The sequence below is a fragment of the Chiloscyllium punctatum genome, chromosome 22 (assembly GCF_047496795.1).
Source record: "Chiloscyllium punctatum isolate Juve2018m chromosome 22, sChiPun1.3, whole genome shotgun sequence".
Taxonomy (NCBI): domain Eukaryota; kingdom Metazoa; phylum Chordata; class Chondrichthyes; order Orectolobiformes; family Hemiscylliidae; genus Chiloscyllium; species Chiloscyllium punctatum.
Genome location: NC_092760.1, coordinates 37,890,714 through 37,910,035, shown reverse-complemented (window position 1 = coordinate 37,910,035; position 19,322 = coordinate 37,890,714). Strand labels below are relative to the sequence as shown.

Below are 19,322 nucleotides of genomic sequence, written 5' to 3'. Positions count from 1 at the left end.
ATACAGTGCCTGCTTATGTTAACTGTCTTTTAGCTATAATTATGTTCTCTCTGTAGAGAGAGTCTGGCCATTAAAATTTCAGAAAAACTTTCTGATTCATTTCTGTAAAAGTAACCAAACAGAAATCAAAATGCAACATGTGCCTCCTCTCAGGAATTCTTTGAAAACTGTGTTAATTAAAACCTAATGTCTGAAAATAATTTCCATATAAAACATTTCTCTCAATCCACAAGATATGTTTGTCATCTAACACATCAGGTCAGACAGCTGAGAATGAAGACAGGCTTATAAATAAGACACTGCACCAAAAATCATTACTGGGTTATTTATCTCTTGTTTTACTGATACAGAAACCAAGAGAAGAGTATAATGGTGGGCAGCAAAGCATCAGAATTCACAATGGCTGACCTCCAATTTGGGATAAACATCCAGGGAATTAATCAAAGCTATGGGTCAAAATAGAATCATGGGTAACCCCAAAGCATTGTTTCCTGACATGGAGAATCACATTGCAAAAAACTGAAGTCAGTTGAAAGACTCGAGCATAGAGAAAGCGTCACTTTACAATATTACCCATTTTAAAAGCACTGTATTCTAAAGGGTATCTCTGGTAGTTGTCAGTGTTCTCCTCCAGCTTCCCCATTAACTAACTTTCAATATGCTAATAACATGTAAATAAAACAGTGCATGTCCTAACACAGATTGAATTCTCACGGGATCTACTCCGTAAAAGGGATGTTTAGAAGCGAATATTGCTTGTAACATTGATTCTGATGATTCGAATACAGCAACTTTACGTTAAATCAGGATTGTGCAACACTTTAGCAGTCGAGTTAATTGGTAAACAAGTTAGCGACCTGGAGAAGTGTTGGCGGTAGGGAGAAAAAGGTTTGTCCCATCACATTGGGCACACTGTCAGCATTCTGGGTGTCTGCAGTCTACAGCCCCTTCTGCTCGGTCAAGGGGATACAGGGTGCTCTCGGCAGGTGCACAGGGCTATCTCCATATCCTTATCCACAGAGACACCCCGCCCTCAGCTTCCTTCCCCCGACCCTAAACACACACAGACACACACACAAGAGAACGGTCCCTGGAAACTTCCAGCCACCCACTATCCTCACCTGAAACAGGAAGGTACTGCCCAGTAGCAACAGCACTGCATTCCGCCAAGTTGGCTCCATCCCGGATCCAGGAAATTACAGCAGTTTCCAGTGAAACTTTTCTTGCCCCCTCTTCCAGCAGTCGAGACTCTGCACCGAACTGTTCACCAACTCCCCCTTTTAAAAAAGAACACACTTCACCTTGCTGGCGACAAACGCGCAGTCGAAACCCATAATGTTGACGGGGGGGGTGGTGCAGTTAAAACACTGACCTGGGCTGCCAGAAGGAAGAAAGTTGAATTAAAGAGAGGGTGGAGCCCGAACTCTAACGTCAGAGAAAATACTCCGAGCACTGACCTGCAAAGTTCAGGCAGTTCAATGGACACGGCCGGGCCAACCCAGTGAACAGGGCACTTTCGTTAACCTGCAACTTCAATCGTTAGCCAGTGTCAATTCCCCCGCCCCAGATATTTCCATTGTATATCAGATATACGGCATTCAGAGCCAACAAAAATCTATCTCTTGCATTTGCCATTAACCAGCAAAACTTGACCCTGAACCACATCATACTAGGAAGGTGGTGGGAAAGGTAGGCTGTGGGAAATCCAAATTTTAAATAAAAGTCACTAATATCCCCAATCAGAAACTCAAAAGAAAGCTTCAAAGTGATGGGGTGAGATGAGATATGATAGAAAACTGCTGTGAAAAATGAACACTTGTAGATAATAATCCGTTTCCCAGACGGGAAACTAGCTGGCAGTTGGAACCCTCTGAAAAAGTCTCCAACTCTGAGTGAGAATTGGACATTTTGGAGAGTTTCAACTCTCTTACCTGGATAGTTACTAAGGAGACATTGAAGGATGAAAACCTGCTCTACCTCCTGAATAACTATGAAACTGACTCCACCATCTGAATCTTCATTGGATCAGCCACCCATTCACTCACTCACACCGCCTTTTCCCTGGATACCTGACCTCACATCTGCTTCCCCCATTCCCTGAACCACCTCCTTGATCATCCACCTCTCAGCCTATATCCTCACCCATTAGCATGCTAGTGCAGTGGTAATACCCCCCACTTCTGAAACAAGAGACTCTGGTTCAAGTCCCACCTTGCTTTGGAGGTGTGTAATAACATCTTCGAGCAGGTAGACTGGAAAAGATCTACACACTTCTGTCAGTAGCTTGTCATTAGAAACATTTGACTTTTATATTTTGTGACTGGAGTACAGTAACATGTACCACGCAAAGCACAAAGATGCAATTTGAGGCTTCTTGCATGGTTTACTGTGCACTGACTATTGGGATGGATCCTGCATCAGAAGGTGGGCCTGAAAAATCATGGTAAATAGGCAACCTTTTGTCTGATCTGGGTCATGAATAGGGGATTCTGCTCCAGATCGGAAGATGTAATTCAGGAATGAGTGGTTTACAGGAGAAAGTTTATTGCTTAAGCTCGAGGCAGCTGCAACAGAGCTTGGAAGGGTGACCATAGCCCTGGTGGAAAAGGTAGGCTGTGGGAAATCTAAATTATAAATAAAAATCACTAAGTGGGGTGATGGAAAGCAGGGATCAGAATTGGAGGGATGTGGAGATGTCAGAGAATTGTAAGGCTGTCATAGCATTAGGGAGAGAGGGGTGGCCAAGGAAGGATTTGAGGCCTAAGATGAAAATTTTAACTTTGAGGCACTGTCAGGTATAAAACCAATGTGAGTAAGCATAGGAATGGTGGTCTTGTGAGTTATGATCCAAGTTACAGAGTTCTGAATGATTTGAAATTTACTGAGCCTGGAAGATAGGATACTGCGCAGAAGAGCATTGAAGTTGTTGCGTCAGGAGATAACATAAAGTTTTTGCATTAGAGCAAAAGAAGGAGATTGACTATGTAATAGAAGTGAATGTAGGCAGTCTAGATTCTGGACGATCTGAAGCACAGAGTAGGGTCAAAGAACATGCCAATTGTGTGCTTCTGTTTCAGCCTTAGAAATTAGCCACAGAAAGGAGTGAGTAGGAAACAGCAGGAAATGGAGTTTGTGGTGTGGAATGAAAATGAAGGCTGTGGTCTAAACATTATTGAACTGAAGCAAATTGTGCTCACCCTACATCGGGTTTTGGGTAGACATCATGACAAATTAGATTCAACTACTGGTGCCACAAGAGGTGCTGGTGAGTTAGAGCGAAGTTTCATTTGCATTTGTGTGAAATGTGACATTGTATCTTTGCTGCCAAAGGGAAATATATAAATGACAATTAAGAGGGGCCAAGGATAGATACTGAGCATCTCCAGAAGTAATAATGCTGAAGCAGGAAGGAAAGAGCTAGACTGATAAGATTGGAACCTTCTGAGAGAGTCTGGACAACAGAGAAGAAGTGTTGAAGACAGATAAAGTGGTCAACTGTGTCAGAGACGAGCAGGTCAATAAGAATGAAGAAATATAGTGCACCACTGTCATGGTCACTTAGGATGTCATTTGTGATCTGGTAAGAGCCACTTTCGTACTGTGGATGGAGCAGACCTGTTTAGTTTGGGAAAGCTGGGCATGAACTTTGAATGTGGCAGCACATATAAAGATGTTGAAGGGGAAAGCAAGTTTGTAGATGTGATAGTAATTGTTAATTATTAAACATTTGTAAATATAGGCCTTGTTATCATCTTTGTCAACATTCCTTCCTCACTCAATACTATCAAATGAGATATTCACTGGCTATTCTTTTCATTTCTGTTTGTGTAGCTTTATTTTCCTATTTATGTGGGGACTAGAGAATCTGGGATTGTTTAAGAGATAAGAAGATTAAGCAGAGATTTAATACAGGCATTCAAAATGATGCAGAGTCTTGATTTTAGAGTCAATAGGGAAGAATTGTAACGAGAAGCAAGAAAGCTGTGTTCTGAGTGCTGCCATGCGTATCTTCTAAACTTCTTCAAGGGTGTATGTGGTCTACTGTGTGTAAGAGCAACCACCATGTTGTAGAATAAGCAAAGATATAATTTATTGCATCTACTCAACTATTAATGGCTTGTAAGAATAAGAATGGCAATCTATGTTTGTTCAATATATCGTTTCAGTTGCATGACACTGTAATCTTTTGTTATAAATTCTGTGTCTTATGATTCTGCTCCTGATGAAGGAGCAGTGCTGCAAAAGCTACTGCTTCCAAATAAACCTGTTGGACCTTAACCTGGTGTTGTGTGATTTGTAACTTTACATGAATAGGCTGTGCATCACTACAAAGATGATGGGGAGTCTGTTATTAGATCTGTCTTCCACAAGATCCTACTTTACTGTCTCACCAAGCCCTCATCACATCATCATGGTGGATGGTGCAATTGCACTCAATCAACTATTTCATTTCTCAGACTCTTTCAAACCCAAATGCAATGGGGCAAGAAACCAGAAGATATAAATTTAAGATAATTGGTCAAAATCTCAGGGGAGAAAATTAGAAAAATATTTTTTAATTAAGTCAGTTGTCCTGAAATGCACTGTTGTGAAGCAAATGCAAACATAACTTTCAAAAGGAGTTGTATAGACATTAGTAATAAGTAATTGCAGGGCTTTGGGAAAAGGACGGGGACTACGGGGCCAGTTGCATAGCAATAGTTATCCGATAACGTTTTCAGGTGCAGTAGGCGATAAAGAAGGCAAATGGTATGTTGTCCTTCATAGCAAGAAGTTTTGAGTACAGGATTAGGAATGTGTTGTTGCTGTTATACAGGGCCTTGTTGAGGCCACACCGAGAATATTGTGTGCAGTTTTGGTCCCCTATCTGAGGAAGGATGCTGTTGCTCTCAAGGGAGTGTATCGAAGGTTTACCAGGTTGATTCTGGGATGGTCGAACTGACATATGAGGAGAGATTGACTAGGTTAACATTGTTTTCACTGGAGTTCAGACAATTGAGGGAGGATCTCATCGAGATTTATAAAATTCAAACAGGACTAGACAGGGTAGATGCAGGGAGAATGTTCCTGATGGTGGGTGTGTCCAAGGGTCACAGTCTGAGGATTCAGGGTGGACCATTTAGGACAGAGATGAGGAGACATTTCTTCACCCAAAGAGTAGTGAACCTGTGGAATTCATTACCACAAGAAGTAATTGATATCAAACCATTGATTGTATTCAAGAGATAGCTAGATATCTCTTGGGGCACTTGGGGCAAATGTGATCAAAGGTTATGAGAAGAAAGCAGGATTAGGCTATTGAGTTGGATGATCAGCTATCACTGTGATGAATGGCAGAGCAGGCTCAAAGGGTCAAGTGGCCTCCTCCTGCTCCTATCTTCTACATTACTGTGTTTCTGAGTCAGCAAAGGCAGAATAGCCAAAATGTTTGATGCCCTATTATTCTAATTATAAACTGACTACCAATTTACCAACATAATGCTTATTACAGTCAATAGTAGTTCATTGAATCTGAAGCATTTTGAGATCAAATGTAAATGTGAAATGAGCTGTATTAAGGCCTTTTCTTATAAAAGGGAAGGCAAGGTTGGACTGAAAGTGTAGTCAAGCACATCCTTGTTACAACATAAGTTTTATTTATGTCTATCAATATTGTGTATTGCTCAGGCAAACCTAATGCATATAAAGTGCAAATTGCATCAGTGATAGGTTTAGAAGTTACTCATTCCATCCAGCAGTGCATTGTATATTCACAAGAACAAGTCAGATCTCAATTGCATCTATCCATATTAAAAATGCCACCAAAGCCTAAAAATGGGGAGGGCATTACCTGAATGGAGCACGTGCTGATTTAGCAATTTAAAATAACGTTTTAAAATGGCTTCTATGTTACTTTAAAAGGAACAAACTATTACTTTAGTTTTTGTTTGTGCTGAGATCCACTTGTGAAAATGGTTAGTTGGTAGCACTAAGATGATGAAAATAAATAGTATAAAACACTTAACAACAGATCCATAGTGTAATACAGCATGGAAACAGATTCTTCAGTCCAACTAGTCCATGCCAACTAGGTATCCTAAACTGGACTGGTCCCATTTGTCTGCATTTGGCCAATATCCCTCAAAGCCTTTCTGCAGCTGCCCAAATGTCTTTATAATGTTATAATTGTACCCATGTCCACCACCTCCTCTGGCAGCTTGACCGATACTCACACCATGCTCGGTTTGAAAACATTGCCCTTAGGTCCCTTTTAAATCTTTCCCTTCTCATCTAAAACTTATGCCCTCTAGTTTTGGACTCGCTTACCTGGGGAAAAGTTCTTGGTTATTCACCTTACATATGCCCTGGGTATCAGCCTTCAACTCAGTAGTCACAACATGATTTGAAGAAAGCCCCTTTCTAGCTAGCTAAATGACTGTATCCTAGGTGAAGACTCAAGTTTCGATGCAATATTGTATCTGCATCTACTGTGAGATGTGTTGATGCAGTGGCATGCCATTGGAGTTTGCAAAAACTTCAGAAAGTATGAAATGTGACCATGTTGTTTAACTATGGAGTCAATGCTGATGTATTCTTTTCTGTTACATGAAAACTTTTATAAAGCCTTTCATTCAAATATGGTAGATTTTAAGACAAAGAATAGCTTTTGAAGGATAATTGTATAAAATAACCATCCCCATCATTTTACCACACTTAAGCAGTTTTATCATCTCATCAACCCCACTCCTAACATCTCCTTCCCATTCATAAGACCATAGGACTTAGGAGCAGCCGCAACCATACAATGGGATCATGACTGTTCTGTTCACATTTCAGCTCAATTTCTGATTCCCATTACCTCATAACCTCTAACTCCATTGTCCATTGTCCATCAAAAATGTATACCATCCTAAAAATCCTTCTATTCCAATCCATGCCATTGCCAATCCCACCCTATTACTCAAGGAAACAGTTACTCCAGCCAGGGAGTATTTGCTTTTAGGCTGCTCTTGCCTTCTGCTACTCTACAAACAACCCCAAGCCATGTCCTGCAATAACTATTGTTGGCTCCATGTATCTCACACACTGCTGTTACCCTATGGGTCCCCTCTGTGGACACCATGTGCTGCTTCTCAAACTGACCAAAACAATATAGAGCCCTCCATGACTACCCACCCCCAATTCTCTACTCCTGATTCATCATTTATTTTTTTTAAAATTTTTTTTTCAAATGTCCTGTTTATTTTATTTATTTTTTAAAATTTAAGTTTAACCCCCACACTACCGCCTAACTGCGGTAGTGCTTATTTTTTCCCCAGCACCCATGGTGTGTGTGTGTGTGTGTAGATGTGAGACACAGTGAAAGACACAAAGTGCACGAATCTTTATTCAATTCCCACCACCAGGAAGATAGGAAAAACACCCAAGTGGCCAGTGACAAGCACTGATTCATCATTTATTTTTTTTTCTTTCAGGTGTGAGACACAGTGAAAAGACACAAAGTGCACGAATCTTTATTCAATTTCCACCACCAGGAAGATAGGAAAGACACCCGAGTGGCCAGTGACAAGCACTGATTCATCATTTATTCACTTCACACATACCTACTAATCTCATTTAAACTATTAGGACCTTTAATAATTTATGAGGGCACAGCAGCTGGAGTTGTGTTCTCTCCATTAATCCTGTTCAAAATTGCTGTTTGTGATTGGCTGAGATTGTTGCTGCAATCATGACAAGGAGACCTGGCTGCAAGGACAGGAAGAGGTAAGGTTGTAATTATCTTTGCTACCAACACTGACTGGAAGATCTAGTCTTATACATTTTCCCCATTTACCATGCCTGTACCTTCTCAAACAATCCCATGAGTTTTGTGAATCATGACTTTCCTTTTGGAAATCTGTGCTAGATACTTCAAACTATTTTCTTTGCATCTAGCTATGTGGTAATTTTATCCTTAATGAGAGATTCTAAAATTTCCCACACTACAGATGTTAAATTGGTCTGTAATTACCCAGATTAGGTCTGTTGCCCTTTTTAAACATATACTCTATTACACAATCTCTGTTTCTTAAACACATATTCGCATTCTGAAAGGAGGCCATTTGTCCCATTCTGTTAATGCTGGTACTCTGCAACAGCAACTCTCTTAATTGATTTCCCTTCCTTTTCCAGCCAGCACTGCAAATTTTTTCTCTTCAGGTAACTATCCAATTTTCTTTTGAAGGCCTCAGTTGAATCTACCTCCATTACATGCTCCTGCAGCACATCAAAACTCGAGCTGTTATTCCATGTTGCTGTGATTCCCATTCAAGATAGCAATGCTCTTACACTGGCTCTGCCCCTACATAACCTGAGAAAGCAACACATCCCTCTGAAATAATCAATGAAGTGTAATATCTGGGACCCAAACAAAGATTACTTGTTTCTGATTCGAGTGAATTTTGTTTGATTTTCCCTTACTATTCCAGCAGCAGTGAATCCATTTATGTCACCCCGTTTTGACATCTTTACTGAGAGGTGCTAATGTACAATTATTCTAATTAGGGGCACTAGCCAATCATGTGGCCACTTAAGTCTGCTCCAGCATTCAATAAAGATGCTGGCTGACCTGATTATTCCACACCCTGCCCACTCCTGATAACACTTCACCCCTTTGCTAACCAAGAAAATACCTTCCACTGCTTTAAAAATACTCAGACTGCTCAAACTGCCTTCTGAAGATCTGCTTCAAGTGCCACCTGCCCTGGAGGTTTATCATAACATATCTGAGGAGGCTAACTTTTTAAGAAATCCTTATGTGAGTTTTGCAGTAGGACACCCAGCTCCATTTGCATCTTAGAACTCTTGCAGCCTCTTACTATGGCTACAAGATGCACTGCAGACATTTGCCAAAGATTCTTAGACAGCAGCTTGCAACCTATGATCACTTGCATCTAAAAGGACCGGGGCAGCAGATACATGGGAACACCGTCACTTGAAAGTTATTAACTTTGTTCGGGTCCCAGATAGTGATGTCAGGAGCTGAGTATCCCTGCTAGCACCGCACAGAGGGTCAGTGCCCAGGTTATTGCTAAACAAGGAATGTCAGATAGCACTATTGATGATCTATTCCATTAGCTTGCTGACGATCAAACGTAGACTGATGGGGCTGGAATTGACTGGGTTGGATCGGTCCTGCTTTTTGTGTACAGGACATACTTGGGTAATTTTCCACACTGTCAGCTAGATGCCAATGTTGTAGCTGTCCTGGCATAGCTTGGGTAAGGTGGAGTAAGCTCTGGAGTGCATATCCTTAGTACTATTAGCAGAATGTTGTTACAGCCCTCAGTCTTTGGAATAGTCAATGCCTTCAGCCAATTCTTTATTTAGTGTGGAGTGAATCAAATTGGCTGAAGACATCTGTTATGCTGAAATTCTCCAGAGGAGGCCAAGATGCATTTATTATCCACTTGGGACTTCTGGCTGAAAATTGATGCAGTCTTATTGATGGCAGTGCTGTGCTAGTGTCCATCATCAGTGAGAATGGGAATGATTTTGGAGCCTCCTCCAGTAATTGTTTGATTGCCTGCCACCATTCACAGTGGCTCAGTGGTTAGCACTGCTGCCTCACAGCACCAGGGACCAGGGTTCAATTCCCACCTCAGGCAACTGTCTGTGTGGAGTTTGCACATTCTCCCCGTGTCCCCTCCGGGTGCTCCGGTTTCCTCCCACAATCCAAAGATGTGCAGTTTAGGTGAATTGGCTATGCTAAATTGCCCATAGTGTTAGGTACATTAGTCAGGGGTAAATGTAAGGGAATAGGTCTGGTGGGTTGCTCTTCAGAGGGTTGGTGTGGATTTGTTGGGCCAAAGGGTCTGATTCCATACTGTAGGTAATCTAATCTAATCTTCACGACTGCTGGTGGGAAGGTTTCGAACCAGGGATACTGATGGTGTTGTAGGACATTGAAGACATGCATCTGTGAGGATGCCAGGCTTTTGATTGACATATCTGTGAGACAGCAAGAGCCCTCAGATGTTGGTATGGAGCACTCCAATGGGTGCAGGGCTGGGTTTACCATTGTCATTTTTGGTGTCCAGCTTCCTTTTTTAAAAAAAGTCACAAGGTGACAAAATATTTGAGGAGAGACCCAGTGTTTTCAGACCTAATATTGCAAACATTCCTTTTTTAATGTTACAGCTCTCTGACAATGTTTTAAAGTAATATGCAACAATGCGCATTAACTCATACCAATGCATTGCAGTAATTTCTATCATTTGATTTCTGCGTCACTTCCAAAGCTGCTGAAGTACGGAAGGATCAAAAGTGGTCAAACCGGTTGGGTTAGATGACATTGAGAATATAGGAGGTTCCATTAGGTCATTGCAAATAGCATTTCTTATTCAACACTCAGGCAAACCTCAGGAAGTATACTTTTGTTACATACAAACTGAGTCCCTCCATATATTTGCTGAATTCAAATCAAGCTGTAATGGTACTTGTAAAAGTCCAGGTTATCTTATTTTATCATTTTCATGTAAATAATTTCTCAGTCATTTCAAATGACCACTTTACCATGGTTATTCAAATTTACACCAAACCTGTTTTTCTTCATTCATTCAAACAATACCACCATTGATCCAGAAGCAAATTTTTTTCAAAGGTTTTCAAAATACATGGTACTGCAATGGAACATTTCCATTGCACGATAACCTTTCATTTTCCAAAGTTCAAGCATTTCCAAAAATAAACTCAATTTACTGGAATTCCGCTAACATGCCAGAGAACGTCTGGCTTCCTCGACTGATACATTTTAATAGCTCGAGTCAGCCCTGTTTCTTTTTGATGGAACCTCTCTATGTAATTCCTAGTGATGACTCCAGTGTCCCGGATTTCTTCCAGTAAACTTAACTCCTGAGATGGCTCCAGTTCCTTGTGTAATCTTAGCTTCAGTTTCCCTGAGGCATCCCAGAGCAGAAAAAAAAACAGTAGTGTTGGCACCAGCGGAAAACCACGATGTTATGGTCTTTGAGACTAGTATTCCAAAATTATTTTTATTGCAAAACTATTCTTTATTTATCCATAAAGATCTATAAGTAGGTCCTAAAACAGTTTTGTATAGTCTTTGTAGAGAGAAAAAAAGCAACACATTGGAATTTGCCACTCCTCAGAGCTTCTCTGCAGTTGCAACACAGGTATTTTCTACTCATAAAAGGTAATTATTTACATTCCTTTTGAGGCAATGAGGAATGTCTGAGAATTGAATGGACCCTTGCTATACTTCAGCAGAAAGACCTTAGATGGAGATCTTTCCCCACTGCACCTTGGCAGCAGCTGCCCCAAGCTTTGATGTGTCCCTCAGCACATCGTCCTGGACCTTGCAATGTGCCAGTCTGCAACATTCAATCGAGGTCAACTCTTTACACTGGAAGACTGACAAGGTTTAGGCAGACCAAAGAGCATCTTTCACTTTGGTTGTTCTGCAGGCACGGTCGATGTTTTTCTTGGTGTGTATCCTGTCGTAGAGCACACAGAGCAGCTCAGGATGAACCACCACAAAAACCACTGAATCTTTTTCCAGACCTTCTTTGCAAAAGCTCATTACCCCCACAGCCGTTTCAAGGACAGCAGGTGGTAGTGGAGAGTCTGGGCATACTTGAAGGATCTGACTGGTATTGCCCTTCTCACCATCAGCCAAGCAACACCTCAGTGGTTTTTGGAAAGTTCTGGTGATGAGGCACTCTGTCAAATGACTTCCACAATTATTACTGGCTGACACAACAGTAAGATTGGTTGTGGTGCCAGTAGTAGTGGTGATGGGTGCCTGTAAATATTTGTCATGGCTCCTCTCAGGTACAGCAGTATGGCATCCATGTCCATGCAGTGTCTGTGGTGTTCATGATCAGAGCATGGATTTTTTTATGACTTCCCAGGTCGAAAGGAGGGAAATAAGTGTCAAAGTTTGTATGGAAAATAGGTATCTATTTGGCTGAATAAAAAAAAATTCATATGGCAGTATACAATACTCATGTAAAAATGAGAAAGCTCATTTATTGGAAATTGAAATAATTAAATTATACAGATATATAATTTAAAAAACACTTTAAAAACAGCTTCTAAGCAACCAAAAAAGACATAGACACTTTCTAACCCCCTTATTTCTGTGAGACAATCTGTTGTGCGATAGGTTGCGTTTTCTTGTTCTGTTTGGGTCCACCTTCTCCAATGTAAGTATGGATCTGAGCTTGCTCCTTGTAGACCCCTTCAGCAGTTATCCCCTTAGATCTGCACATGGAGAGAAAAGAGGGAAAATATAATTCATGGCTGCAAATGCTAAAAAGGCACAAGATGGTGGGACATAAAAAGCTGGGTTGATGTTCAATGATGCTGACTCGGCATCAAGGGTTTGTGGGTACATGCATAATTAAATACGATAACTGTTTGCTGTAGAGCTTATCATTCATCGAACTCAGCTTAAGAGGAACAAGTGTAGGTTTGGGTTGAGAATGTATACTTTTATTGATGAAGAATGTACACAGTGGCAACTAAGGTCTTGTTAGACATTAACTTTGTCTTGTCTTCAAAAGCATTTTCTCTTTGGTTCTTTGTGATCTCCATACCACCATGTAGTTATACATTTTGAGTAAAGAAGATAGCAACTTTTCACTTCAGAAGTCTGGAAATTATGCAGGCTAAAGTATTATGAGCATAGAGACAACATACACACAGACATTATGCTTTGGAGTCAGAGGACCACTGAGAGAATTCTATCTTTAAATTTCCACCTATATCACACTGGAAGTGCTGTTGGAAACATACTATGTGCAATGTCAGAATAATTACTATTCCATCGATAGAACTGTAGAGGGTGTCTCCATGGGCTCTGGGCTCTCTACCTATGCCAGTGGATGGGGACACAGACCTCTCACTCATCTACATCTCTACAACTAACTGGCTGTGCCAATGAAATAGATTTAAACTTCAGCTTTATACCATACCCTTTCTCTCAATGGTTTTACTGATTGTAAAGTGGATGCAACTAGCTACAGCCATGATCAAGGAGAAATTAACTCCAGCTCACACAGCCAGATATTTAAACTTCACAGACAAGCTATGTGAACCAGCCAAGCATCGAGCAGGGCAGGTTGCTGGTGACTAGTTGGAATGAGGGCTGGGTGAAATTCCAGATTTGCATTTGCCATGGTGGAGGCAAAGTTGCCAAAAGGTAAGTAAACATAGTGACAGCCAATACATTTCTTCCTGAGGTCCCAGATAGGAGAAAACATCAGCTTATAAACTCAGCTTTTACTGTGCCTTTCTAGACTGGGGCAAACATGGGGGAAAGCTGCCAACATCATCAAATACCCATCGCACTCCAATAATGATCTCCTATGATCTGTCAGGCAGAAGACACAGAAACCTGAACACATGCTCCAGCAGGTTCAGGAACAGCTTCATCCGGCCAATATTAGCCGATGAATGGACTCTCTAGTCTCAAATAATGCTGATCTTGCCTAGGGAATGCCTTGTGTAATGTAACTTGTATGCCTCTGTCTAAGTCTTTTCGATCTGTACATCCTAACTTATTATGATCTGCCTGTACTGCTTGTAGACAAAGCTTTTCACTATACTTCAGTACACGTGACAATCAATCAATCAATCAATCAATCACCTTTTATTTGACCCCAGGGCAGCAAGTTAAACTAGAAGGGTAGATCAACCTATATTAATTCCAAAAGCCTTTGCAAGTCTGAGCATTTGTGAATTTAATTATTTCTTTCTCTGTCTCTCTCTCTCTCTCTCTCTCTGTCTTTCAAGTTGTACTCATCTCACTCTGTGTCTCTCTGGACATATTTGCCTGCCCTGAGAAGCTCTGGCCGTGCTGGGGGATTTGAAGCACTTCAGTACATTGCATAATGCCAATTTAAAAGCCTAATTGCTATCAGAGCCAGAGTGAAAGTGAGCATGGCCTGACCCTGAGGGTCCAGGAGCTGGAGAAAGACTGGGGTGTGGGAAGAAAGAGAGAAGGGGAAAAGATCACCACAGGCAGGGAGAGACGAAGAGAAACAGAGAACCTGAGAGACACAGGAGAGACACACTGATGGAATTGATGAAAAGAGTTCCTGCATGAATTGGTTTTACAAGTTATCATGTAAAGAGCTTTCCTGCAATATATCTTTCCTGCTCAGCACACTGGGTTTGAGTTTCATTTGTTTCCTCCTTCTGGCAAGCATCTGGTGTTTTTTCTGAACTTCCAAATTAAGAGGAATATTGTGCCTCAAAATGATACAAATAAAACTGTACAGAAAATACTCTCCAAAGTACTGTCTAGACATCTGAAGCATGTTTTCAATGTCTTACCATTGGGTTTCCTCTGGTTGCTCCGGTTTCCTCCCACAGTCCAAAGATGTGCAGGTCAGGTGAATTGGTCATGGGAAATTGCCCCTAGTGTTAGGTGCATTAGTCAGAGGGAAATGGGTCTTGTGGGTTAATCTTCGGAGGGTCGGTGTGGGCTGGTTGGGCCGACGAGCCTGTTTCCGCACTGTAGGGAATCTAATCTAATCTAATCGTCTTCTGTTAGTGCAGTTGGAGCTTTGTATTATTGTTCCCTCACTTGGGGTATGGAGTCACAGACATTCCTGTAGAGGGTATGCCTTTTCCTAAAAAGCCATTGAGGTATCTTCCTTTTAGCCGTGAAAAATAGCATTATGATGACGGTGAAATGCCTCTGGATAAAGGTGGACTACTCAACCACTATACAGTGTGAGTGCAGATGACTTCTGACTGGCAGGTTCTGACTAACCTCACCTTTGCAATTTGACTCATGCCACTTTTAAAGCTTTTCTTTTCTGTTCCTGAAGATTCCCTGACCCTAATTGTGGATACCTTTTTGCACAATATTTAAACTGAAAACATAAGTTTTCTAATCAAGAGTTCAGAAGTGTTTGGGCAAATATTGTCTTAGTGCTATAAAAATGCCTGATAAAAATGCTTATATTGCTTTGTATTGTTTTATTGTTCAGATAATCCTATCTTTATTGAGGTTTTTAATGCTGACGATTCATTTCCTCGTCAGTGAAGCCTGTTATCATAATAAACATGTTATCAGGCTACAGAAATAACATTGAAGCAAAGGAACTGACCAAGTCTGCATTTTCATGCTTCTTTTCTCTATCTTTTAAAAATATATATAAAATGCAGAAAGTTGCAATATTCCCAGAGGACTGCTTCCTGATTAGCAGGAGAGGTGACTGATGGTGGTTTAACCTGAGGGTCACTATGCCTGAGGCAAGGGGAGAGTTTGTGAAGGAGACTCCTTTATGGTAACCTGAGCCAGTGCAGGAATTGAACTTGTGCTGTTGGTGTTACTCTACATCACAAACCAGGTATCCAGCTAACTGACCTCCATTTTTAGATTCTTGTTGTTACAATTCCTCATGGAGTTATCTCTGATTGGAGGTCTATAATCAAGCACGGTAAACATTTGTTGTCAAGATTCACTATATTTGCAGCAGCAGCTCAGTTGGAAGCACTCTTATTTTTGTGTCAAAAGGTTGTAGGTTCAATCTCTGATTAAGGGAATTAAACACAATTGCTTGGCTGACTAGCATATTCAGGGAATGCTGTGCCTATAGAATCACTACCTTATAAATCAAAGGGCCCATCTGCCCGTGGATATACATGTAAAAGGTTTCATGATATCATTATTAAGAAAACGAATGGAGTTATTCCCAGTGTCCAGGCCAGTCTTCAGTCTCTCAACCAAAAGCACTAAAACAAATGGAGCAAGGAATTCACTCACCCTGGGCTGAATTTTCCCATTTGCAGTTGAAGCATGGAGGGGGTGAGTCAGTTTCATGGCATCCACTTCAATATGGCCTGGGAAGAATTTTCTCAAATCATTTTACCAACGTATGAAATGGAAAAGTTTCCATGCTGTATTGACTTAGAGTCATAGAGTCAGAGAGATGTAAAGCATAAAAACAGACCCTTCGGTCCAACTTGTCCATGCCGACCAGATATCCCAACCCAATCTAGTCCCACCTGCCAGCACCCAGCCCATATCTCTCCAAACTCTTCCCATTCATATACCCATCCAAATGCCTCTTAAATGTTGCAATTGTACCAGCTTCCACCACATCCTCTGGCAGCTCATTCCATACATGTACCAACCTGTGCGTGAAAAGGTTGCCCCTTAGGTCTCTTTTATATCTTTCCCCTCTTATTCTAAACCCATGCCCTCTAGTTCTGGACTCCCTGATCCCAGGGAAAAGACTTTGTCTATTTATCCTATCCATGCCCCTCATAATTTTGTAAACCTCCATAAGGTCACCCCTCAGCCTCCGACGCTCCAGGGAAAACAGTCCCAGCCTGTTCAGCCTCTCCCAGTAACTCAAATCCTCCAACCCTGGCAACATCCTTGTAAATCTTTTCTGAACCCTTTCAAGATTCACAACATCTTTCCGATAGGAAGGAGACCAGAATTGCACACAATATTCCAACAGTGGCCTAACCAATGTCCTGTACAGCCGCAACATGACCTCCCAACTCCTGTACTCAATACTCAACCATTCAACATTCTGAGCCTGACCATGGCTGGTCTTTTGTGCTTTTTAATTCCACATTGCAATCTAGCCCCTGATAGCTTTTGATTCCCTGACTAATAAAAATCTATCTATCTCTGTCTTAAACATATTCAGTGACCGCACCTTCACTGCCTTCTGAGTTGCACAAGCCTCTGAGGAAAAGGGAAGTCTCCTGATCTCTGTTCTGAATGGGTAATACTTAATGTAAATCAGGCTCATGTCTCAGGGAGGCTTGAGATGGAGTTTATGCCTTTCCTGAGTCCTTTTGATTTCCACGACTTTAGGCACCGAGTTTACCCATTTCAAACATTGCAAGTCAGGAATGACCCCTTTGAACATACTGTTCCACCATAATCACCAAAGAGGTGGCCCACAAGGAATGTAAGCTTACTTCCTGTTTTGAGAGGGAACAGGAAGTCTTGGTGATAGTCTTGGCATGGTGATAGTCTCCCTGCCTCTGTACCAAAAGCTGTGGGTTTGAATCTCACACCAAGAGTTGTTTGCTGCAGAAGGTGTGTTCACGATGTGGCCAAACAAATTGATTGTCAGTCTGTAATTCCTTCCAATACTCATGATAGCTGGTGGCAAGAGCTATTCTGTACAGTTAATCCTGTACTCTCTATACACAGATGCTACATGACCTACTGCATATTCCCAGCATTTTCTATTTCTATTTCAGACTTCCAGTATTGCAAGTATTTGTGTTGGATTATTTTCTGCTTTTCTGTGGTCGGCAAAAGTCTCCATCCTCATCAAGCAATTCCCCACAATTTTGGCCAGAGTGCAAGTAAGTCAAAAGCACCTGAGTTGTAGCTTGTTGAGAGGCAGTTTAAATAGGTGCATCTCCATTTACATCATATAGTTTGTTTCAGGAATGAGTATGGAAGATATTGCACACCCATTCAGCAGTTCTGGGTGTGCGCAGGGACCTCCATTTGAATTATACTGCAGGACCTAAGAAGTAATGCTATTTGGCACCAGTTGTCAGGTAATTATCACATTGCTTTTGGTGAGACTTTTGCTGCATGCAAAATGGCTGCATTTTTTTTCTATATTACAATTGATAACATTTTAAATGTGATTCATGTAAAACATTTTCAGGCATCCAAAATTGTGAAAGGTGCTATATAAACACAAGTCTTTATTTACTTTGAAGTTATAATTCAGGAGTTGCTCAAGTGATTTTGAATTATTACGGGTAGATTGTAGTGCGAAAGCTGATGTATGTATCTTGGAAATAATCATGACAGCATCTGCTGCAGTATGGGAGCAAATTACAACAGAAATCCCAACAGGTCAGGTAGCATCCATAGAGAGAGAGCAAGCTAACGTTTTGAGTATAGATGACTTTTCATCAACACTTATGAAGGGTCATCGAGATTCGAAATGTTAGCTTGCTCACATTTGTTGTTGTATGTCTTGCTTTTCTTTAAATTAAAAATCACACAGCACCAGGTTATAATCCAATGGGTTTAATTGGAAGCACTGGCTTTCAGAGCGCTGCTCTTCCATCAGATGGTTCATCAGGTTCCTTAATCAGGAAGGAGCAGCGGTCCGAAAGCTAGTGCTTCCAATTAAACCCGTTGGACGATAACCTGGTGTTGTTTGATTTTTAACTTTGTACAGCCCGGTCCAACACCGGCATCTCCAAATCATTGTTTTTTTTTAGTGGATGTGGATATCGGAAAGATTCAGCTCGGTGTATGCACGACCATGCTTCATACAAATTCTACAAAAGTTCGCTCTCTGTAGTCACAGAGTTCAGATATATCTTTGACTGCAGTGAGGACAATTTGAAACTACGAGATTTTAATAGGATGACTTTTGGAAGTCTCAGATGGTGGCAAGCTCACAGCTCCATTGTAAGTCGGAATCACTGGAAAAATATTTCCTGGGGAAGTCTTGAGTGTGTCCAGATGATGGGCTGCAGGATTTTAACGAGAAGGGCAATTTTTCTTTCATTGATGGAAATGAGACCTTATGGATACGTTCTCCAGTAAAATCTGGTCAAAGAAATTCATGGCATCACTAATAATCTGTTCTGTAACTAAAGTAAAATTCGCCTCATTGACAAAGCTGACTTGAACGAAACAAAAACAAGTTTACTTCTCCATTTGCAGCTTTCAAATTATTTGAATTCCTCTGATTTCCAAGAATATTCCACTAGGGTCAGACTTGGAGTTATAACTGTAACATTTTTATCAAGATGTCCATCACTTCTATTTCTTTCCCTGGCTTGTTCTTCAGCTATGAGGATAATGTATTTCCAGTTATTATTTGGGGGTGCACAGTGGCTCAGTGGTTAGCACTGCTGCTGCACAGCGCCAGGGACCTGGTTCAATTCCTGCCTCGGGTGACTGTCTGTGTGGAGTTTGCACATTCTCCCCGTGTCTGTCTGGGTTTCCTCCTACAATCCAAAGATGTGCCGGTCAGGTGAATTGGCCATGCTGAAATGCCCACAGGTGCATTAGTCAGGGGTAAGTATAGGCTAGGGGAATGGGTCTGGGGGGATTACTCTTTGTAGTGTTGGTGTGGACTTGTTGGGCCGAAGGGCCTGTTTCCATCCTGTAGGGAATCTAATCTAATCATTACTGGTATGGTTTGGTGATGCACATACTGATTGTCTTCCATTGAACTGATGGAATTAACAGACATTCACTTCACCCTCAACTTGTTCTGTTCATAGGTATACCAATAACCCCAAATACTAAAAGATCTATGACAAATCAGACTGCTTTTAGGAAATAAGTAGAAACCAGGTGATTTCGGCAAGTG

At 41.2% G+C, this 19,322-nt stretch overlaps 1 protein-coding gene across 1 annotated transcript in view; it reads right to left on the bottom strand.

The window, feature by feature from the left end:
* ptprja (protein tyrosine phosphatase receptor type Ja) overlaps positions 1-1,391 on the bottom strand; it is a 213,651-nt gene extending 212,260 nt beyond the window's left edge. Inside the window, exon 1 of the mRNA XM_072592047.1 lies at positions 1,122-1,391. Within this exon, the coding sequence (XP_072448148.1) occupies positions 1,122-1,181 (60 nt within the window). The 5' untranslated portion in view covers positions 1,182-1,391. The remainder of the gene's footprint in view (positions 1-1,121) is intronic.
* Positions 1,392-19,322: the final 17,931 nt, after the last annotated feature.